We start from the raw sequence: 17,547 nt of genomic DNA, 5'->3' as shown, positions 1-17,547 counted from the left end.
GACCAATAGATAGAGGGACAGTAGTTAAAACATTTAAAAGTCGTTCTTTTTAAATATTATATGGATTGATATTATTATGTGCATAGAACAGCCCCCATTCCAAAATTTAATTTGGACATCAGGCATGCACCTGTAATAAAAACAATGGGACTATTGAGGTAGAAAGATGGCAACAACAAGGCCAGCCTGGGCTACAGATCCTTCCTCAAAAAGCAATAGAAACCAATTAAAAATAGATAAAATGTTACAAGTCCATTGGAAAATATAAATTTATATATTCAAGAATTACTGCCAGGCATGGTGGCTTACACCTGTAATCCCAGCCCTCAGGAGGCTAGACAATTGGTATAAATTCCCGGCAAGATCCTGTTCTCCCCAAACTGAAAGTCAGCAGGGCATGGTGGTGTGTGCCTTTAATTCTAGCTCTTGGGATGCTGAAGCAGGAGGATCTCTATGAGTTAGAAGCCAGCCTGACCTACATAGCAAGCAAGCTCCAGACCAGAACGCCAGTCAAGGCTACCTAGTAAGACTCTGCCTCAGTAACAGCAACAAAACCAAACAACAATAACAAAACCCACCCAAACTTAGCTTATTAGATGTGGTGATGCATGGTTTTAATCACAGCAACCAGGAGGCAGAGACATGTGGATCACGGGGTTTGAGGCCAGTACGATCGACACTGAATCCTCAGTACATCAGTGAGACAATGTCTCAAAACAAAAACAAACAAAACCTCCATAAAGTGTTACGCCACACAAATATTCATGATTGGCCTAACATGAGTGCTTGGAACCGAACTCAGGTCTTCTGGATGAGCAAAAGTGCTCTTAAGAAGTGCCCAGCCGTCCCTTTAGTCACTATTTCCTTTTCTGGACACAGGTTCTTAAGTAACCTTGGTTTCAAACCCACTATGTTACCGAAGCCGGCCCTAAAAGTCCTTATTGTCCCGTCTCTACCTCCGGAGGGCTGGGATAGAGGGTGCACACCCCCAGGCCTGGCTAAAGCAGCGCATTTAAATTAGCGGCTATCGAGCATCAGTAGATTGCGTTCTAGCGAAGACATGATGACCTTCGCCTCTTCCAGGCATTCCCAGTCCTAGAGGCCTTGTGACGTCGCCCCACAGACTGGGGACTCCACACCTAGGCCGCTCTGAACAGCAGGGTCAAGAGCCGGCGGAGCTCTTCCCGGAGAACGCAGTCTGCGATGGCCTCTGGGAAATGTAGTCCCGGGCGAGGTCCCTCGATCCGGTCCTTGCCGCACTCCTGTTTCTGGAGTAACGATCTCCACCCCACCTCGGAGACGAAACGCCTGAAAAGTTCCAGAGGATTCCAGCCCGGGATCCATGGGAAGTTCTCCCTTAGAAGGCCGATCGTACGTTCCCTAGTTCCAACATCATCGACCTCCATTCTCGGGCGTTGAAACTCTCCCGGGTGGGTGGGTGGGAAATCTAGAGGAGCACGGCCTTCTGGGAAATGTAGTCCACTTTAAAAGCCGAGACACATGGCGGAAGTGCCTGGAGAGAGGTTGTTCCGGATCATCGCAGTGCCCTACCCGACCTAACCGGGTGCTGCCCTAGGTGGTGTTCGCCGGTCCTCGGAGTTCGGAGCCCGCGGGGTCGCAGTTCTTACTTTTGAGGTGAGTCTGGCCCTGGTTCCAGGCATTGGGGGCACGGGGCCTCGCGGCCTTTATTTGTCTGTCGCCGGCTCTAGGGGACCCACCCGGGTTCCGGGATGGCGCTGGAGGCGTGAGAGCTTCCTCCGCTGGGGTTGTCCAGGCGAAAGGGTTCGGGGAGGGTGTGGATCGTCTGGAAGGGTGAGGGCGAGCGTGCTCCAGGTCCTCTGGACACGGGTGGTAGGAGGTTACCGGATCCACCACAAAGTGGGGGGGGGGAACACGCCTGCCCCTCCCTGGATGTCAACTTCGCTTGAGAAATTGCAAAAAAAAAAAAAAAAAAGAGAGAGAGAGAAAGCTAAACGAGAGAGGTGGTAAAGGGTCTCTCTGCACGAGGTGGATCGATTTACCAGTCAGCGTGACTTTATTAAATAGAGTCAGGAGTCAGATGGGGCGAGCCGCGTCCGTAGCCTCAGCACTCTAGCTGCTGGGACTCTGAGGACAACCAGAGGTCCACACACAGTGAGTTCCAGGCCGTCGTAGGCTACGTACTGAAACCCTGTCTCAGAAATGGTGAGAAAGTACACTTGAAAGAACTTAACCACTGGGACTGATCCAGATCCCAGGAACGTGGGTTTCTGTGAGGAAACCTCAGAAATCTATGGGACCTCCTGTAGAAGCCCAGTATTTATCCCTAGCATAGGTGTGGACTTTGGGAGCCCATTCCATATAGAGGAATACTCCCTGAGCCAAGACACACGGGGGTGGGCCTAGGCCCTATCCCAAAGGATACGAAAGACTCTGATGACACCCTATGGAAGGCCTCACCATCCAGGGGGAGCAGAAAAGATATGTGACAGATAAGGTTTTAGTTGGGGGGGGTAGGGGAGGACGGGTGGGAGAAGGGAACTGGGATTGTCATGTAAAACAATCCTGTTTCTAATTCAAATAAAAAAAAGTTGGGGGAAAAAAAAAAAAACAACCCCTGCTGACTCCTACCTTTGTTGTGCGACATCCTCAGTTTAGCCCTGTTTCAGGAACAAGCAACAGATTTGAAAAGCTGTAGAGAATCTGTTAAGGCTCTCAACAGACTGCCATTGGAGAAGTCAGAATTTGGAGTTCCAAGATTCAGGGTGATCTACTTCAGGTTTTAAACAGAAAGCCTTCCCAGCTCTGGGCCTTTATGACATGAGCCACACCTGAGCAGGCTGGATCTCAGTTGTTCCCCCATCTCCGCCCTCCCCAGTTTAGAGTTACAAACCTAGCCTTCAATGTGGTGGGTTTAGGAGGTGGGGGCTTTTTGAAGATAATTCCATGGGATTAGTGTCCTGGCTCCCTGGAACGGCCTCTTTCCTCCCGGAGCACACACAGAACAGAGTCTCCCATCAGGAGACAGGAAATAGGTTTTCACTAGATAGCAAATCGGTCAGTGCTGAGATGGGGACTTCTCTGCCTCCATAGGCGGCAAACAGATTTGTTGTCTGTAAGCTACCCAGTCTCTGATATTTTGTTATAGCCGCTTAAATGTTCTAAAATGAATTGCACCTTACCTGTTCCTGCAGAAATGATTTCAAGTTGCTTTGCTTATGGTTTCTATTGAGATCAAGTTCCTCTTTTTTATTGGCATGAGGTGGCGGATACCACAGGAAAGCCTCTCTTTCATGCCTTGGGGAGCTATTTCTGCTGTCCCAGTAAAAGAATGTGGGAGAGAGGTTTGTGGGGTGAGGTAGGGTTGGAGGATGAGTAACATGGGATGAGATGCTGGGGTGGGTGTGTGTTTTGAAGATTATTGAACCCATCAATGATGGTGAAATGGAATGGTGGCTAAAGCTTGGAACCACAGCTTTGGATGGAATTTGATTTTATTTTCTGATGGCATTTTTTTTTTTTATATTGCTGGACTGAGCCTGGGCCTTTCAGTCTTAGGCAAGAATTCTGCCCCTGAGCTTCATACAAAGCCCTTGGTCAATCTTAGATGCAGGGACGGCCCTCCCATTCACCAGGAGGAGCAGGGGTTCCTTTCTGGTTCTTTTGGGAACTCTGGGGAGAAAATTATGTGCCAAGAAGCACTCCTAGGTCTCAAGTCTCCAAGTCTTCTGAAGGAGCCCAGTGAACGTAGAAATAGAAACTCTTTATGGGGCTGGAGAGATGGCTCAGCCCTTAAGAGCACTGGTTGTGCTTCCAAAGGACCAAGGTTCAATTCCCAGCATCCGCATGGTGGCTCACGGCCATCTATAGTGGAGTCTAAAGAGCACTGGCTGCTCTTCCAGAGGATCTGGGTTCAATTCCCTGTACCTACATGGCAGTTCATAGCCATTCATAACCCAGTTCCAGGGGATTCATTTCCCTCTTCTGACCTCTCAAGGCACCAGGCATACAGACATATGTGCAAGCAAAACACTGATAAGCATAAAATAAATTGATCTTTTTTGTTTGTTTTTCGAGACAGGGTTTCTCTGTGTCTTTGGAGCCTATCCTGGCACTTGGTCTTGTAGACCAGGCTGGTCTCGAACTCACAGAGATCCGCTTGCCTCTGCCTCCCTAGTGCTGGGATTAAAGGTGTGTGCTACCACGACCCGGCCCAATAAATTGATCTTTTAAAAACAATTCTGAGCATGAGCTCTTAAGGCAGATGCTTTCTTGGGATGGGGACAGGGTTGAAGAAAAGGGAACAAACAGCACTTGTTTTGGGGAAACTCCGGTTCTCTGCAGAAAAACCAGAACAGGCATTTTATTGGGTACTTAAAGGGGCCTTGGGCATTGGGGAGAAGTGTTTTTAAAAAGTTAAAGGCCGAATACAGTGGTCCTCACCTGTAATCCCAGGACCCAGGAGGCAGAGGCAGGTGGATCTCTGTGAATTTAAGGCCAGCCTGGTCTACATATTGAAGTTTCAGGCCAGCCAGAGCTACATAGTGAGACCCTGTCTCAAAAAAAAAGGAAGGAAGGAAGGAAGGAAGGAAGGAAGGAAGGAAGGAAGGAAGGAAACTAAAGGAGCCAGGTGAGAAAGAAAGAAGGGAAGAAAGAAAATTAAAGGAACCAGGCGTGGTAGCACACACATTTCATTCTAGTACTTGGGAGGCAGAGGCAAGCGGATCTCTGAGTTGGAGACCAGCCTGGTCTACTTAGTGAGACCCCATCATTAGAAAAGGAAAAAGGAAAATCTCTTCATGCTCATAGAAAGCTTTTCTATGCATGCTATGAATCAATGGCAAGTTGTCCCTGGGAACCTCTTGGGATATTAGTCCTGTAGCTGGTGGAGTCTACCCTTGTGATAGGGGATATGAGAACGGCACGTTGCAGTAGGAAGGACTTCCTGGGTGGGTAACAGGCCTTACAAATGGAAAGAATAAGATCTCTCATGGTCCCCATGAGTGTCCCTCAGGAACATTTCAGTCACAGTTGTGGTTTTGGTCGTGGGATTTTTGACCTGGTCTCTCTAACTCCATCCTTCCTTCTCCAGTTCTGCACTTTTCCCAAAGTGCCCAGAAGAGCCAGGAAGCATGGCTATTGTGGATGTCAACACGGTGTTCAAGGTGAGGTAACGTTTCTTCTTCTCTCATCTATCCTCTGGTTGCTGATTCTGGAAATGGAATTGTAACCGTGTTGTCATGGTAACCATGTGAAGTTTGAGATTTGCCAGTACGATTCTGTTTTCTTCAGTATATGTGAACTACAAGAGACTATATCGTTTTTTTCTTTGTTTTGCTTTTGTCTTTTTTTTCTCTTTTCATTCAAGCACCTGGGCTATGTAACGAATCTCAATTCCTCTGTGTTCGTGAGTTTACTTCATTTTTCTAACCCTCAATTTCCTTATCCGCAATTGGGAGAAATAATAGCACTTGCTTCTAGATTTGTTCCAACTGAATGATAATGTAAAGTCGTTAACAAGTGCTGACACATAGAATATACCAAATGAGGTCATGATTGTATCATATACTCAGTCGCCTAAGAGCCAGGAAAAAGGGAAATATAAAATTATTCAGGATTGCTGCAAGTTCAAGCCCATCCTAGGTCACCTAGTAAGTTTCAAGCTCATTATATGAGATCCTGTCTCAAAAAAATTAAAAAAAAAGAAGAAGAAAAATCAACAAAGAAAAATGTTCGTAGGTGTTTGCAAATAAAGAAAAATACTTTTGTTTTTAGGTTTGGAGTCTTTGTATTTTTATTTTGTTTAATTAATAAGACAGTCTTATTATGTAGTCTGTAACTTGCTCTGGAAATTACTCTGGCTTTGAATCCACAGAGATCTGCCTGCTTCTGCCTCCCCAAGGCTGCAACTAAAACCTGAATATTTACTATTATTTTCATTTTTAGTCGGGGTCTCATGTAGCTCAGGCTGACTTTGAACTTGGTTTAGAGCCAAGAATGAACTTGAACTCATGATCTTTCTGCTCCCACCTCATTTATTGGTTGCATGTCCTTTGATGCTACCCCCTACAACAGACACATAATTGCTTCCTTATTTTATTCAGTATTCCCATCAGAAACCCATTGTCTTTTCTGTTCTGCTTAGTAAGTTTCCACCTAGAAAATAAAATAAAAAAAAAATGTTTCTTTTAAAATTTATTTATTTAAATTTTGGTTTGGTTTGGTTTGGTTTTTTGGGGTTTTTTTTTGACAACATTTCTCTGTGTTTCCCTGGCTGCCCGTCACTCTATAGACCAGGCTGGCCTGGAACTCACAGAGATCCACCAGCCTCTGCCTCACCAGTGCTGGGATTAAAGGTGTGCGCCACCACCGCCTGGCTTGTTTCCCCTTTCTGCATCATCTCTATAAGCAGTCTTTTGACCTCAGCATACACAGGTACGGAATTTTAAAAATTAAGATAGATAAGGATGAGTAACACTGAGAAGCTGAGAGAAGGTGATTTTGTGGGCAGTGCAGAGATAAAGGGGTTCAAATACCCTACCGGCTGTCTAGGAAGGATGGGGGTGGGGAGAGGCCTGCATAATTTAGCAATCCTGATCAAGGTGTGGTCTAATCAATCCGTCCTTGTCCTTTTCTGTTTCTGCAAGCTGGTGGGGACAGATTTATTCTCAGCAGCTAGTTACTTTTTCCGCTCCTGATTGGGCCCTATCCTTAGGGACAATTTCTACATCTGGGGGCAGGGGCCAGCCCTTGAGGCTCTGTTATTCCTGAAGTCCACAGTGAATGAAGGGTTAGGACCAGGGCCTGAGACCTTTATGTGCCTTGTAGGGGTTCTGGAGAATGAGACACAAAAAAGTTGACAGTAGGGTGCCACCCTCCTTGTGTGCTATAGCTTTGGAAGGAAGGAGACAGGCAGTGTAGGTATCACTGGTTTCCTCCTGAGTGATCAGCATGGCTGCTTACAGAGCTTTGCTGGTGACCCGAAGTCAAGAGGACAGACACAAGAGGGAGAAGGGAATCGGCCGTTCATCCTGCTTTCGGTTCTCTCTTTATTTTCTAAGTGCCTTCTGTATCTCTTGTCCCCAAGAGTATGCCCATTGCTATTTTATGTGTCCCTATTACTATTTTAATCGAACCAAAACGCCCACAGAATGGTTTTCAGGCTTCCATTTGAGTGTGTCAAGTTCCCAAAACAGGTGGCCTCAGCAACAAATGGCTTTATCCTTCTGAGCAGCTGGTTATACTGAACAATTACAGTCTCTTGCCCTGAGCCTGTCTGCGGGCCCCAGTGTGCTACTGGATTTCCCTCATGCATACTCTTTAACTTCAACTGCAACTCCTCATCTATGGGTTTGGGTTTCTTGTTCTCTTTTCCCATTTGTAGCCCAGGCTGGACTGGAACTTGTGTAGCCTAGATGTCCTGATTAGTGTTTATATCAATTTGACACAAGCTAGAGTCATCTGAGAGGAGGGAACCTCAATTGAGAAAATACTTCCATGAGATCAGGCTGAAGGCAAGCCTGTAGGGCCTTTTTTAAATTAGTGATTGATGGGGGAGGCCCAGCCTATTGTGGTGGTGCCATCCCTGGCCTGGTTGTCCTGGGTTCTATAAGAAAGCAGGATGTGTGAAATATGAGGTGAAATGTTTTTGGTTGATGTTCATGTGCAAGTGTCAGCTTGAATAAAAACATAAAACCACTTTGATTAAAAAAAAAAAAAAGCAGGCTGAGCAAACCTTGTGGAGCACACCACCAGTAAGCAGCTCCCCTCAGTGGCCTCTGCATCAGCTCCTGCCTCTGGGTTCTTATCCTGTTTAAGTTCCTGTCCTGACCTCCCTCAGTGCTTGGTAAGGGGAACACACACTTTCCTCCCCAAGTTGCTTTTTGTCGTCATGTTTCATCACAGCAATATTAACCCTGAGACCCTGGGCTAGCCCTGGATGTCTGGCTGGCTTTCCCAGTCAGAGCTGGGATTAGGGGAGTAAGCTGCTCATCTGGGTAGATGGGAGTGATTCTTGGGTTGAATTGGCAGGACTGAGAGAAGCAGTTATCTTCATAATTGTGAATTTACTCCAAAAGAATGCACAATAGGAAAGAAATTTGCCGGCGGGGGGGGGGGGGGCAAAGTCTAGGCTCTGCATTGTGTCATCCTGGTAGAAGTCTGGAGACACACTTAATTCTCCCAGCCTTGCCATGAGATGACATGTGGCAAGATGGCCAACAAGTGACGCTTGGCAAATGCCTTTTCATCCGGGGTTTTTCCTGGGAGTGCTGGCTATGGCTACTGTTAGACCCCCGAAAACTTAAGTACCGGGGGTCCCAGACCACGTTCGAGGTCACCCCAATCACTAGGTGGATTCGAGAGCTTGATGCAAACTGCACGAGGCTTTATTGTTTTTTAACGAGCTAACCCCACGTTAGCTCGGGTCTTTCACCCACCCGCCTTGGCGGATGCCTAGCAAAAGACGGCTCCTAGGGCCTCCCGAGAGATCTTATAGGACAGCGTAAGGGGAGTGTCTAGGGGTATGCACAGGCTCACGATTGGTGCGCCTCCAGGCTTGGAGGGCTTGCCCTGTGTTGATTGGTCAACTGGTTGTTATGGCCCATAGGCCCTCCCTGGGTGGTTGCTATGCTCTCTACATCATTGCTGTGCACTTGTCTGTAAAGCACACCCAGGGTCGTAAAGCATAGCGCCACCAGCTAACTTCTGATTGGTTCCTTGTCACGAGGCAGGCATCTGACTTTCTAGTGTCTAGGACAAGGTCATAGAAGCACGTGTTCAGCCGTTATGGCTGCCAAAAGGGAAGCTGGTCCCTTCAGCTACAATTCATCTTTGTTATCGACTCTCAGGCCTCCTAGAGATCAAGCTGGCACAGCCCAAGGTCCCACTCAGGCAGACAGAAAAGAAACACCTCATCGGGCAGAACCTTCAAGGGATCAGAAATGATTTCTTAGGAGCCAAGGGCCGGTCCTTTGAAATGTTCAGTTTTCCCAGTGCTGAGAGGGGACAAGCCTTGCCCTCGGGAGCCTTGGAAAGGGCGTCTCACCATTGGCCTGACATGATGGTCTTCACTACCGCCTGTGTGCTTGCCTTCCAGGAGTTGGTGGTGTTCAGGGACGTGGCTGTGGAGTTCTGTAAAGACGAGTGGGAGTGCCTGGGCCCTGATCAGAGGTCTTTGTACAGAGATGTCATGTTGGAGACCTACAGTAACTTTGTGTCGCTGGGTAAGGCCATCTGTTTCTCCTCATTCAGAACCTGCATTCCCCAAGGGTTGGGGATGAAGATCTGTGGGAGAGTAAAGTCTGTCACATGCAGGGCTTGACTGTTGAGCCTCTTCTCCGTCCCAAAGCCACCACTTCACAGCTGGTAAATAGCTTCCTTTGAAGCCCTTTGATATACGGCATACAGACTTTCTCCTGACACTTCCCTGCTAATTTTAATTTTCATCAGTGACTCCTGCAGGCAACAATTATTTAGGAAAGGCCTTGCGAAACAGTCACTTATTTATTTTAAGTCACAGTCATCCTAAAGACCCGAAAGTTGTTTTAGGTTAAACTAATCTTCTAACATGTTTTTGGCTGTCGTTGCTTGTTTCTGTATTTGTTTTGAGCATTCTCTTTCTTTGAGTAGGACTCGCCGTTTCTAAGCCATCAGTAATTTCACTACTGGAGCAAGGCAAAGAACCCTGGATGGTGGAGCAGGCAGGATGGTATCCAGGTGCGTACGGACGTCGGGAGCAACTGGAGTGGTTTGGTTTTGGGGAAGCCCACGCTAATCATAGAGTGGCTATGATCTTCCTGTGATAGAGGGCACAGAAAGTTCTGCTGGGAGGACAGTGTTTGGGAAGAAATTGTTACAGAAAGAGAGAGGATCTGCAGCTTGCTTGTTCTTTCTCTGTTTTGTCTACTTTTATTTGGAGCGTTTGTGTGTGTTCTCTCCTGCTACCAGGGTCACACTCAGGTCCCCAGGCTTGACAGCAAACCCCTTAACCTGCTGTGCCGTCTCACTGGCCCCATTCAGCTGTTGGTGTTGTTGGGCTTTATAGAATGGTGCACAGTGCTGTTGATAATTTTGTTGTCCTGATTGACTGTTTGGAGGGGTCTGGCTCTGTGAGTTCCTGGGAGACGGCTGTAACATCTGCAGCTATGATTGAAGCTATGTTTCTTTCTTATTTCTGTTTTCCCTTATGCATTTTGAGACGTTGTTACTATAAAACTATAAGATTGTGATTGCCAAACAGATGAATGTGACCTTTGACCATTGTGATAGAATTGTCTTTGGCAATGTAGATTATCATGAAGTCCATTTTATCTGATAGTAGTGTAGCCATTCCAAGGTTACCTATGCCATTTAATTTTTAAAATTCCTACTTTGTTTTATTTGAGTGTGTTAAGTCTCAAACCCCTGGGACAAAAAGTTGAGGTGCCTATTTAACATATCAAAGCGGACCTGGCTGCCAGGTTCTCCCAGCATCCCTCAGTCCCTACCTGCTATAGGTATGACTGGCAAACCCTGCCCTCTACCCCAACTCTCCAGCCCAGGAGCTGGGCTGCCTTTGCCCCAGAGGCTCTCCCTATGTAATCCGGCCATTTTGGTCACTTGTCCCTTTTTGTACCTTTGCCCTCTTGGCTGCTTCACCTCTTTTCCCTCTCTCCTTTCTCTTCCCCTCCCCCTCTTTCCTTTCTCTTCCCCTCCCCCTCTCCCCACATGAGTCATGTCCACTCTGGACTCTCCCATATGTCTCTGCCTCTGGGTGCGCTGCCCCGAGTATCTGTAATACGCCTTCTCTTCTGCCATACCTAGGAGCAGCCACGTCCTCCCCTCCCCTCCCCTCCCCTCCCATCCCCTCCCCTCCTCTCCTGTCCCATTTTTATTCATTTGCTGCCAAAACCCAAGAGTGGCCTAAGTGAGCTCCCTTCTTGGGAACTCAGCTGACTCTCCTGAGGTATGCACTGGTCATTTGTTTCTGCTGGCTTCTGCCACCCCCCGAATTTGATTCTAGAGTCTGCTTCTTCCCTACACCTGGTCTTGCCATCTCTCCTCACCTGCTCAGTAAGTAACCCCTCTCTCCCTGCGATGCTTTTTTGGGCTGCCCGCCACATGTCCTTTGGGGCCACCACATGGGCAGTCTTATTTAACTAAGACACTTGCACCTCTCCAGCTGTTGTCCTCTGCCTTGTTCTCCCCACTCGTCTGTCCCCTTCTGCTGGGTCAGTGCCACTACAGAGCTCCCTGTGTTGTCTGCTTTTACTATAAAAGCCACACCTGTGTGCCAGGAAGCTTCCTCTCACCCTGCTGGGCCCCCTGTCGTGTGGAAAGGGACACCTCTCTGCGATTTGGAACATTTCTGTCCCACAAGCCTTTCTGCCTGCTTAAGGGTGACACTCCAATTGAAATTCTTGCCACCAGACACCCCATCTGCTCCCTCGTGGCTCCTCTCGGCTTCTTCCTGGAACTTCTTCCCCTCTCCCTAGGAGCTGCCAGGTCTACTGTATATGTTAAATAGGCCCCTCTGCCATTTGTTCCAAGGTTTGAGACTTAACAGTGGATATGTGCACTTTGAGGGGCATCCTTGAAGTCTAGAGGACAACGTCTTTGGTTTGTTCTGCTCTTCAGCTGTGGGGCTGAACTTAGATTGTCAGGATTGCATGGAAAGCACTTTTATTCACTGAGCCATCTTGTCTGCCCCATTTACTTCTTAATTTTTTTTTCTTTTTTTGGGTATATGTAGTATATACATGAGTGAGCGTGTGTGTGTGTGTGTGTGTGTGTGTGTGTGTGTGTGTGAGAGAGAGAGAGAGAGAGAGGGAGAAGAGAGAGAGAGAGAGAGAGAGAGAGAGAGAGAGAGAGAGAGAGTCCTGTGCGGGTGAAAGGTAAATGTTGGCAATCTTCGTTGATCACTCTCTCCCTTTTGAGACAAGGTCTCTCAATCAAACCCTAGTTTTCCTAGCCACCTTGCCCTGGGAGACAGATTCCCTGTCTCTCTGCCTTTGGGGACTGGACTTAAAGGTGAGCCTCCATGCCTTCTTAGTGGTTCCATGAGTTCTGAGGATCTAAAGGCCCGTTCTCTCGCGCTGCAGCAGTGATCATCATTTTAGGGCTGGGGAGATGGCTGGATGGCTAAGAGTACTGGCTTCTCTTCCAGAGGATCCAGGTTCAATTCACAGCACCCATATGGCACCTCACAACTCTGTGTAACTTCCAATTCCAGGGGACTTGAAGCTGCCTTCTGGCCTCTACAGGCATGCATGTGATACACAGATACACATGTAGACAAAATAGTTATATATATATATATATATATATATATATATATATATATATATATAAAATGAAATTTTCTTTAAAAAATCATTGGTTTTTTTTTTTTGGTTTTTGGTTTCAAGACAGGGCTTCTCTGTGTAATAGCCCTGGCTGTCTTGAATTGCTCTTTGTAGACCAGACTGGCCTTGAACTCACAGAGATCCTCCTGCATCTGCCTCCCCAGTGCTGGAATTAAAGGCATGTGCCATCAGCCACCCATTTGTTTTGAAGCTGTTTCATGTCTTCTAGTACTAAGTATGGACTTATTTTCTTTCAGATTTGCTGTCTGTAAATGAAACTAAGAATTTATCTCTAGAGAGTGGCATCTTTGGAAAGGAATCATTAAAATGGAAAATAATAGAAAGAGTCGGTAATTCTTGCCTTGAGGAATCTTGTTTTGGAAATGATTGGAAATTTAAGGGACTCCTTGAGACACAGCCAGAATCTACAGAGGAATATTTACAGGGAGTGACAGCCCCGTTGGAAAAGATGTCAACCAAATTCATTCAGCCTACACCCGTTGCTCTAGGTGAAATGACTCTCTCTGAAACAAAACACTATGAACAAGAAGCAGGTGAAACCGTGACTCAGCCAGTAGGACTTCCTACCAGTGATAAACTTAATGAAATGTACGAGAACACCTTTATCTATTACACAGATCAGATGAAAAATCGACAGGATTTTGCTGGTGAGAAATGTGAGGAATTGAAAGAGTGTGGCAGAAGATTTGCCTATGACTTCCAACTTGCCCCATATCAGATCAATAAGAAGCCCTATCAGTGTGAGATCTGTGGCAAGATCTTTGAAAAGCATGCTTACCTTGTTCAGCATAATCGCTTTCACACGGGGGAAAAGCCCTGTGAATGCAAAGAATGTGGGAAAGCCTTCACTAACTGCTCCCTGCTGGTCCAGCACCAGCGAGTTCACACGGACGAGAAGCCCTATGAGTGCAAGCATTGTGGGAAGGCCTTCCTCTACTTCTCTACCTTTTTTCAGCATCAGCGAACACACACCAATGAGAAGCCATATGAATGTCACAAATGTCAGAAGGCCTTTAACAAGAGTGCAAATCTCACCAGACATCAAAGGATTCACAGCGGCGAGAAACCCTATGAGTGTAACTTATGTGGGAAGACTTTCACTTGGGCTTCCAACTTGAATGATCACCAGAAAATTCACACGGGGGAAAAACCATACGAGTGTAACTATTGTGAGAAGGCCTTTCTCTGTCATTCAGCATTCATGAAACACTATAGAACCCACACTAATGAGAAGCCCTATGAGTGTCAGGAGTGTATGAAGGCCTTTAGGCAGAAAGCGCATCTCATCCAGCACCAGAGAGTTCACACTGGCGAGAAGCCTTATGAGTGTAAGGAGTGTGGGAAGGCCTTTGCTTGTCCTTCATACTTTAATAGGCATCAGAGAATTCACACTGGGGAGAGGCCTTATGAATGTAAAGAGTGTGGAAAGGCTTTCATTGATTGTAAAACTCTTATTCTGCACCAGAGGATCCACACTGGTGAGAAGCCCTTCCAGTGCCAGCAGTGCAGCAAGGCCTTCCGGCAGAGGTCCCATCTTACTCAGCATCAAAGAATTCACACCGGCGAGAAGCCTTATGAGTGTAAGGAGTGCGGACAGGCCTTCACTCGGCTCTTACAGGTGAAGAAGCACCAGAGACTACACAGCATGGGAGAAATCCTGTGTGTTTGAATATACTGTCCTTTTATCTCTTGAACAGCCCGTATTCGACATCATCACGGACATATGGAAGAAAAACGTTGAGAAGATCAGAAATATGGGAAACACCTTTATGTGTCCCTCAGCTGCCTAGACCCTGCTGAGAAAAGCCCGGAAGTGAGGTGTGTGGAGCCCCTCACATCACACTTAACATTGTGTAATTTATACAGGAAGCCCTCTTTTTTCTTTTCTTTTCTTTTTTTTTTTCAGCTATTCATTATGGAATAAGAGTTTGTAAGAGAAGACCATTTGATGGCTGTCCTTTTTCTTTTCTTTTCTTTTTTTTTTTTGCTTTAGAACCTACAATTTATTGAGTATTAATTCACATAGGAGAAATAAAAATTAAATTATGAATAGAAATACTAATTCTGTTACCAACAAAAGGGTTACATTTAATTATAGCTGTAGAAAATGCCACCTAGAGAACAAGCGTGGACATTCTCAGTGTACAAGCTAGCCCACGCATCATTTGCCGCCTGTATGTTATTATCAGTTAACTCAACGCTGCTTCAGATTGCTGCCTTCTAGCCAGGAGTAAGGTTATTGCGAGGATTGAATGAGTTAGTAAAAGGGACCTTTGGCATAGTTACTAGCAAGGAGGAATGCTTAGGAAATAGTAGGAATGATTTACTTATGATAGATAGTCTTTGCTGTTGCTTTTGGAATGTTTGTGTGCATTTTATTAATGACATCTCCTGTCAGCTTGTCCCAATATCAAAGCTTTCAGAATTCTGGAGTGAAAATGATTGGAATAGAACACAAGTAGATTTTTTTTTACTTCCACTTCCGTTGAACCAGACAGATGACTCTGGCAAGCCTGCACGGACTCAATGCACTTAGCATGTAGGTGAGATCCAAGTATCCGCCACAGCAGAGACAGTGTGTGTTTTCTTACTAGGGACGGTCGGGTTCGCACAGGACATGAATTGGAACACATTTATAATCTATAACCGTCACCACATGACTCTTGGATTACACGAAAAATGCAGTCTGAAAAAAATGCAGCTTGCTTCAGTGTGAAAGATAAGCAGCCCTACATTCTAAAACCTGATGAGGCTCATTTGCATAAATGCTATAAATTAGCCAATTGCAAAAAAAAAAAAAAATAAATCCTGGAGTTGACAGCAGAAATACATATTATATGCAATAATTGACCAATGAATTTAAAGGAGTTTTTTAAAAAAATCAAATAGATAACTGGACTTCAAAGGCTTTTCCCAAACCATCTGATACATAGACTAGATTTTCCAGGTCCTGTGGAGACATTTGAAAGAAACAAATGCAGTAGTCAGTGCTAATGGGAAGGGCGTAGGACATTTTCAGGCAGAAATCTATTCATTCAGTTGGTTTTGAGGGGTTTTATTCCAAGACAGGGCCCTGCTTCAGTCCTTCAGTGCTGGGGTTAGTAGTAGTGCCACCACACTGGCTTGAACTCAGCTCCATGAGCCGGCTAAGCATTTGTTCTGCCACCGAGCCACTCCCAGCCCTCTTTATTTCCCTGAGATATGGCCTCGCTGAATTGCCTAGGTAGGCCTTGAACTCACGGGCCCTTACATTAGCCTCTCAGATAGCTGGGATTACAGACCTGCCACCAGGTACAGCCAGAAAATCTTGCTGCTATAAAATCATTTGTCAAGTGTTATAGCAGTTAAATTTGAAATGTTTAGAATAAATTTTGTGTGAATATATATACATTTTTCTGGTTGATTCACAAACCTATAGAATAAAGCCATTATACTCTTAATAATAGAAAAATGTGTTGTGTTATCTTAAAGGAAGCATGTGGTAGTCTTCAAGAGAGGAAGTAAGTGTTTGAGACAGGGACTCATGTGACCCATGCTAGCCTCAATCTCAGTCCTGCTGAAAGTTCCCAGGTGCTGGCATACTATATAGCAAGGAAATCTGAAACAGATTTGTCAACATAATGCCTTTGTGAGTCCATCCTTTTATGTTAAGGAATCTTCTTAATGGCAAAAAAAAAAAAAAAAAAAAAAAAAAACTATCAGTGTTAGCTGAGTATGTTGGTACAGCCATGTAATGCTAGCACTGAGAAGAAAGTGGATGTAGGAAAATAAGGACCGTTCAAGCCCAAACTAGGCCACATGAGACCCTGTTGGATGCTAGAATCATTAAGAGAAGGTAGCTATAAAAAGCAACCAGTAATCAAAATAAGACAGCAAACAAAGACAGAGAACATAGAAGTAGCCAATGGGAACTTGTGTGGTAGAATGGTAGACATAAATTGTGTCAGTAATTCCAAAAGCTCTGCTTGTTTGTATGGGTTTTCTTTTGTTTGTTTTTTGAGACAGGGTTTCTTTGTGTGTTGTCCTGGCTGTCCTGGAACTCACTCTGTAAACCAGGCTGGCTTCAAACTTACAGAAATCCACCTGCCTCTGCCTCCCGAGTGCTGGGATTAACCCAAAAAGATTTTGAATAGGCTGGTTACTATAGTTGAAAGGAAGCTCTTTTTCTTGTTTAAATGGAAGACTAGGTTGCTGGGTGACGTACCTGGAATTGGATTCCTCGGGAGGCAAAGATAAGATTGCTGTTGTTTCAGACTGGCTTAGGGTACATAGAGCAACTCCACCTCAAAAACAAACAAACAAACAACCAAGAAAGATAATGATTGATAAGGATTGAAATTAAAGGATGGGGAGAGAAACCATGCTGTCGAGATATTAACCAAAGAAATCATACCAGGAAGAGTTCAAGAAGAAACAACAAAAATGATTTACCAAAAAAGTAGGGGAAAAAAATGACATAATGTCCAAAGATTCATTTCATTAAAAGGATCTGATTTTTAATTGTATGTAACTAATAGCATGGCCTCCATAAATAAAAAGCAAAGGTTAATCAAATTACAAAGAGAAAAAGCAGCTTGGACTTTAAGATCCCTGTCTTGGGCAAAATCAGGATAGAACATTTGAACAAATACCCCTGAAAGGCCTAGCAGACATACATGGACTCCAAATTTACAAACTATTCTTTTATATATGAAATTGTTTTCTGTGTCTGGAACTTCACGTCTGGATAAGTATCAATCAGTTCGAATTATACACAATGTCTTCTTGCATAGGACTAGGGCTGTCTCACCATATATTTGGAAATATACTTTTAAATAACTTCAAAATAACCACTAATTAAAACTTAATGGAATTGAGGGGGAAAGTATTTCCCCTTGGATAATTTATGGATGAGGTCAGTGAAGAATTCATTGTCTTAAGATGCTGGAGAATTTTACAAGGTAAAAGAAGAAGGTTAGAAACAGCAATTCAGCAGGAAGCAAACATTGACATAACTTGTTAAACAATTGAGGTAGTCTGGGGTAATCTTTAGCTGTTAAGGAATTATGGAAGCCAGATGTGGTGTGGCACATCTTTAATCCTAGCCTTCAGGAAGCAGAGGATCTCTGAGTTCCAGGTCAGCCTGGTCTACATAGTGAGACTCTTCCTGTCTGGGAGGGGGGGGTGGGGGATTGAGAGGCGTAGTTACTAATTAAGGCCTGCAATCCAGCACTCAGGAGTGTAA

At 45.2% G+C, this 17,547-nt stretch overlaps 1 protein-coding gene across 1 annotated transcript in view; it reads left to right on the top strand.

Moving 5' to 3' along the window:
• The first annotated feature begins 1,467 nt into the window (after window positions 1-1,467).
• The window catches only part of LOC113831209 (zinc finger protein 30-like), a 33,078-nt gene continuing 16,998 nt past the window's right edge, over window positions 1,468-17,547 (top strand). Inside the window, exons 1-5 of the mRNA XM_027430600.2 lie at window positions 1,468-1,635; window positions 5,072-5,144; window positions 9,077-9,203; window positions 9,610-9,696; window positions 12,560-13,941. Coding sequence (XP_027286401.1) covers window positions 5,112-5,144; window positions 9,077-9,203; window positions 9,610-9,696; window positions 12,560-13,941 — 1,629 coding nt within the window. The 5' untranslated portion in view covers window positions 1,468-1,635; window positions 5,072-5,111. The remainder of the gene's footprint in view (window positions 1,636-5,071; window positions 5,145-9,076; window positions 9,204-9,609; window positions 9,697-12,559; window positions 13,942-17,547) is intronic.

This window comes from Cricetulus griseus, chromosome 9 (assembly GCF_003668045.3).
Source record: "Cricetulus griseus strain 17A/GY chromosome 9, alternate assembly CriGri-PICRH-1.0, whole genome shotgun sequence".
Lineage (NCBI taxonomy): Eukaryota > Metazoa > Chordata > Mammalia > Rodentia > Cricetidae > Cricetulus > Cricetulus griseus.
The sequence above is the reverse complement of the archived record's forward strand: the minus strand, read 5'-3'. Positions and strand labels throughout refer to the sequence as shown.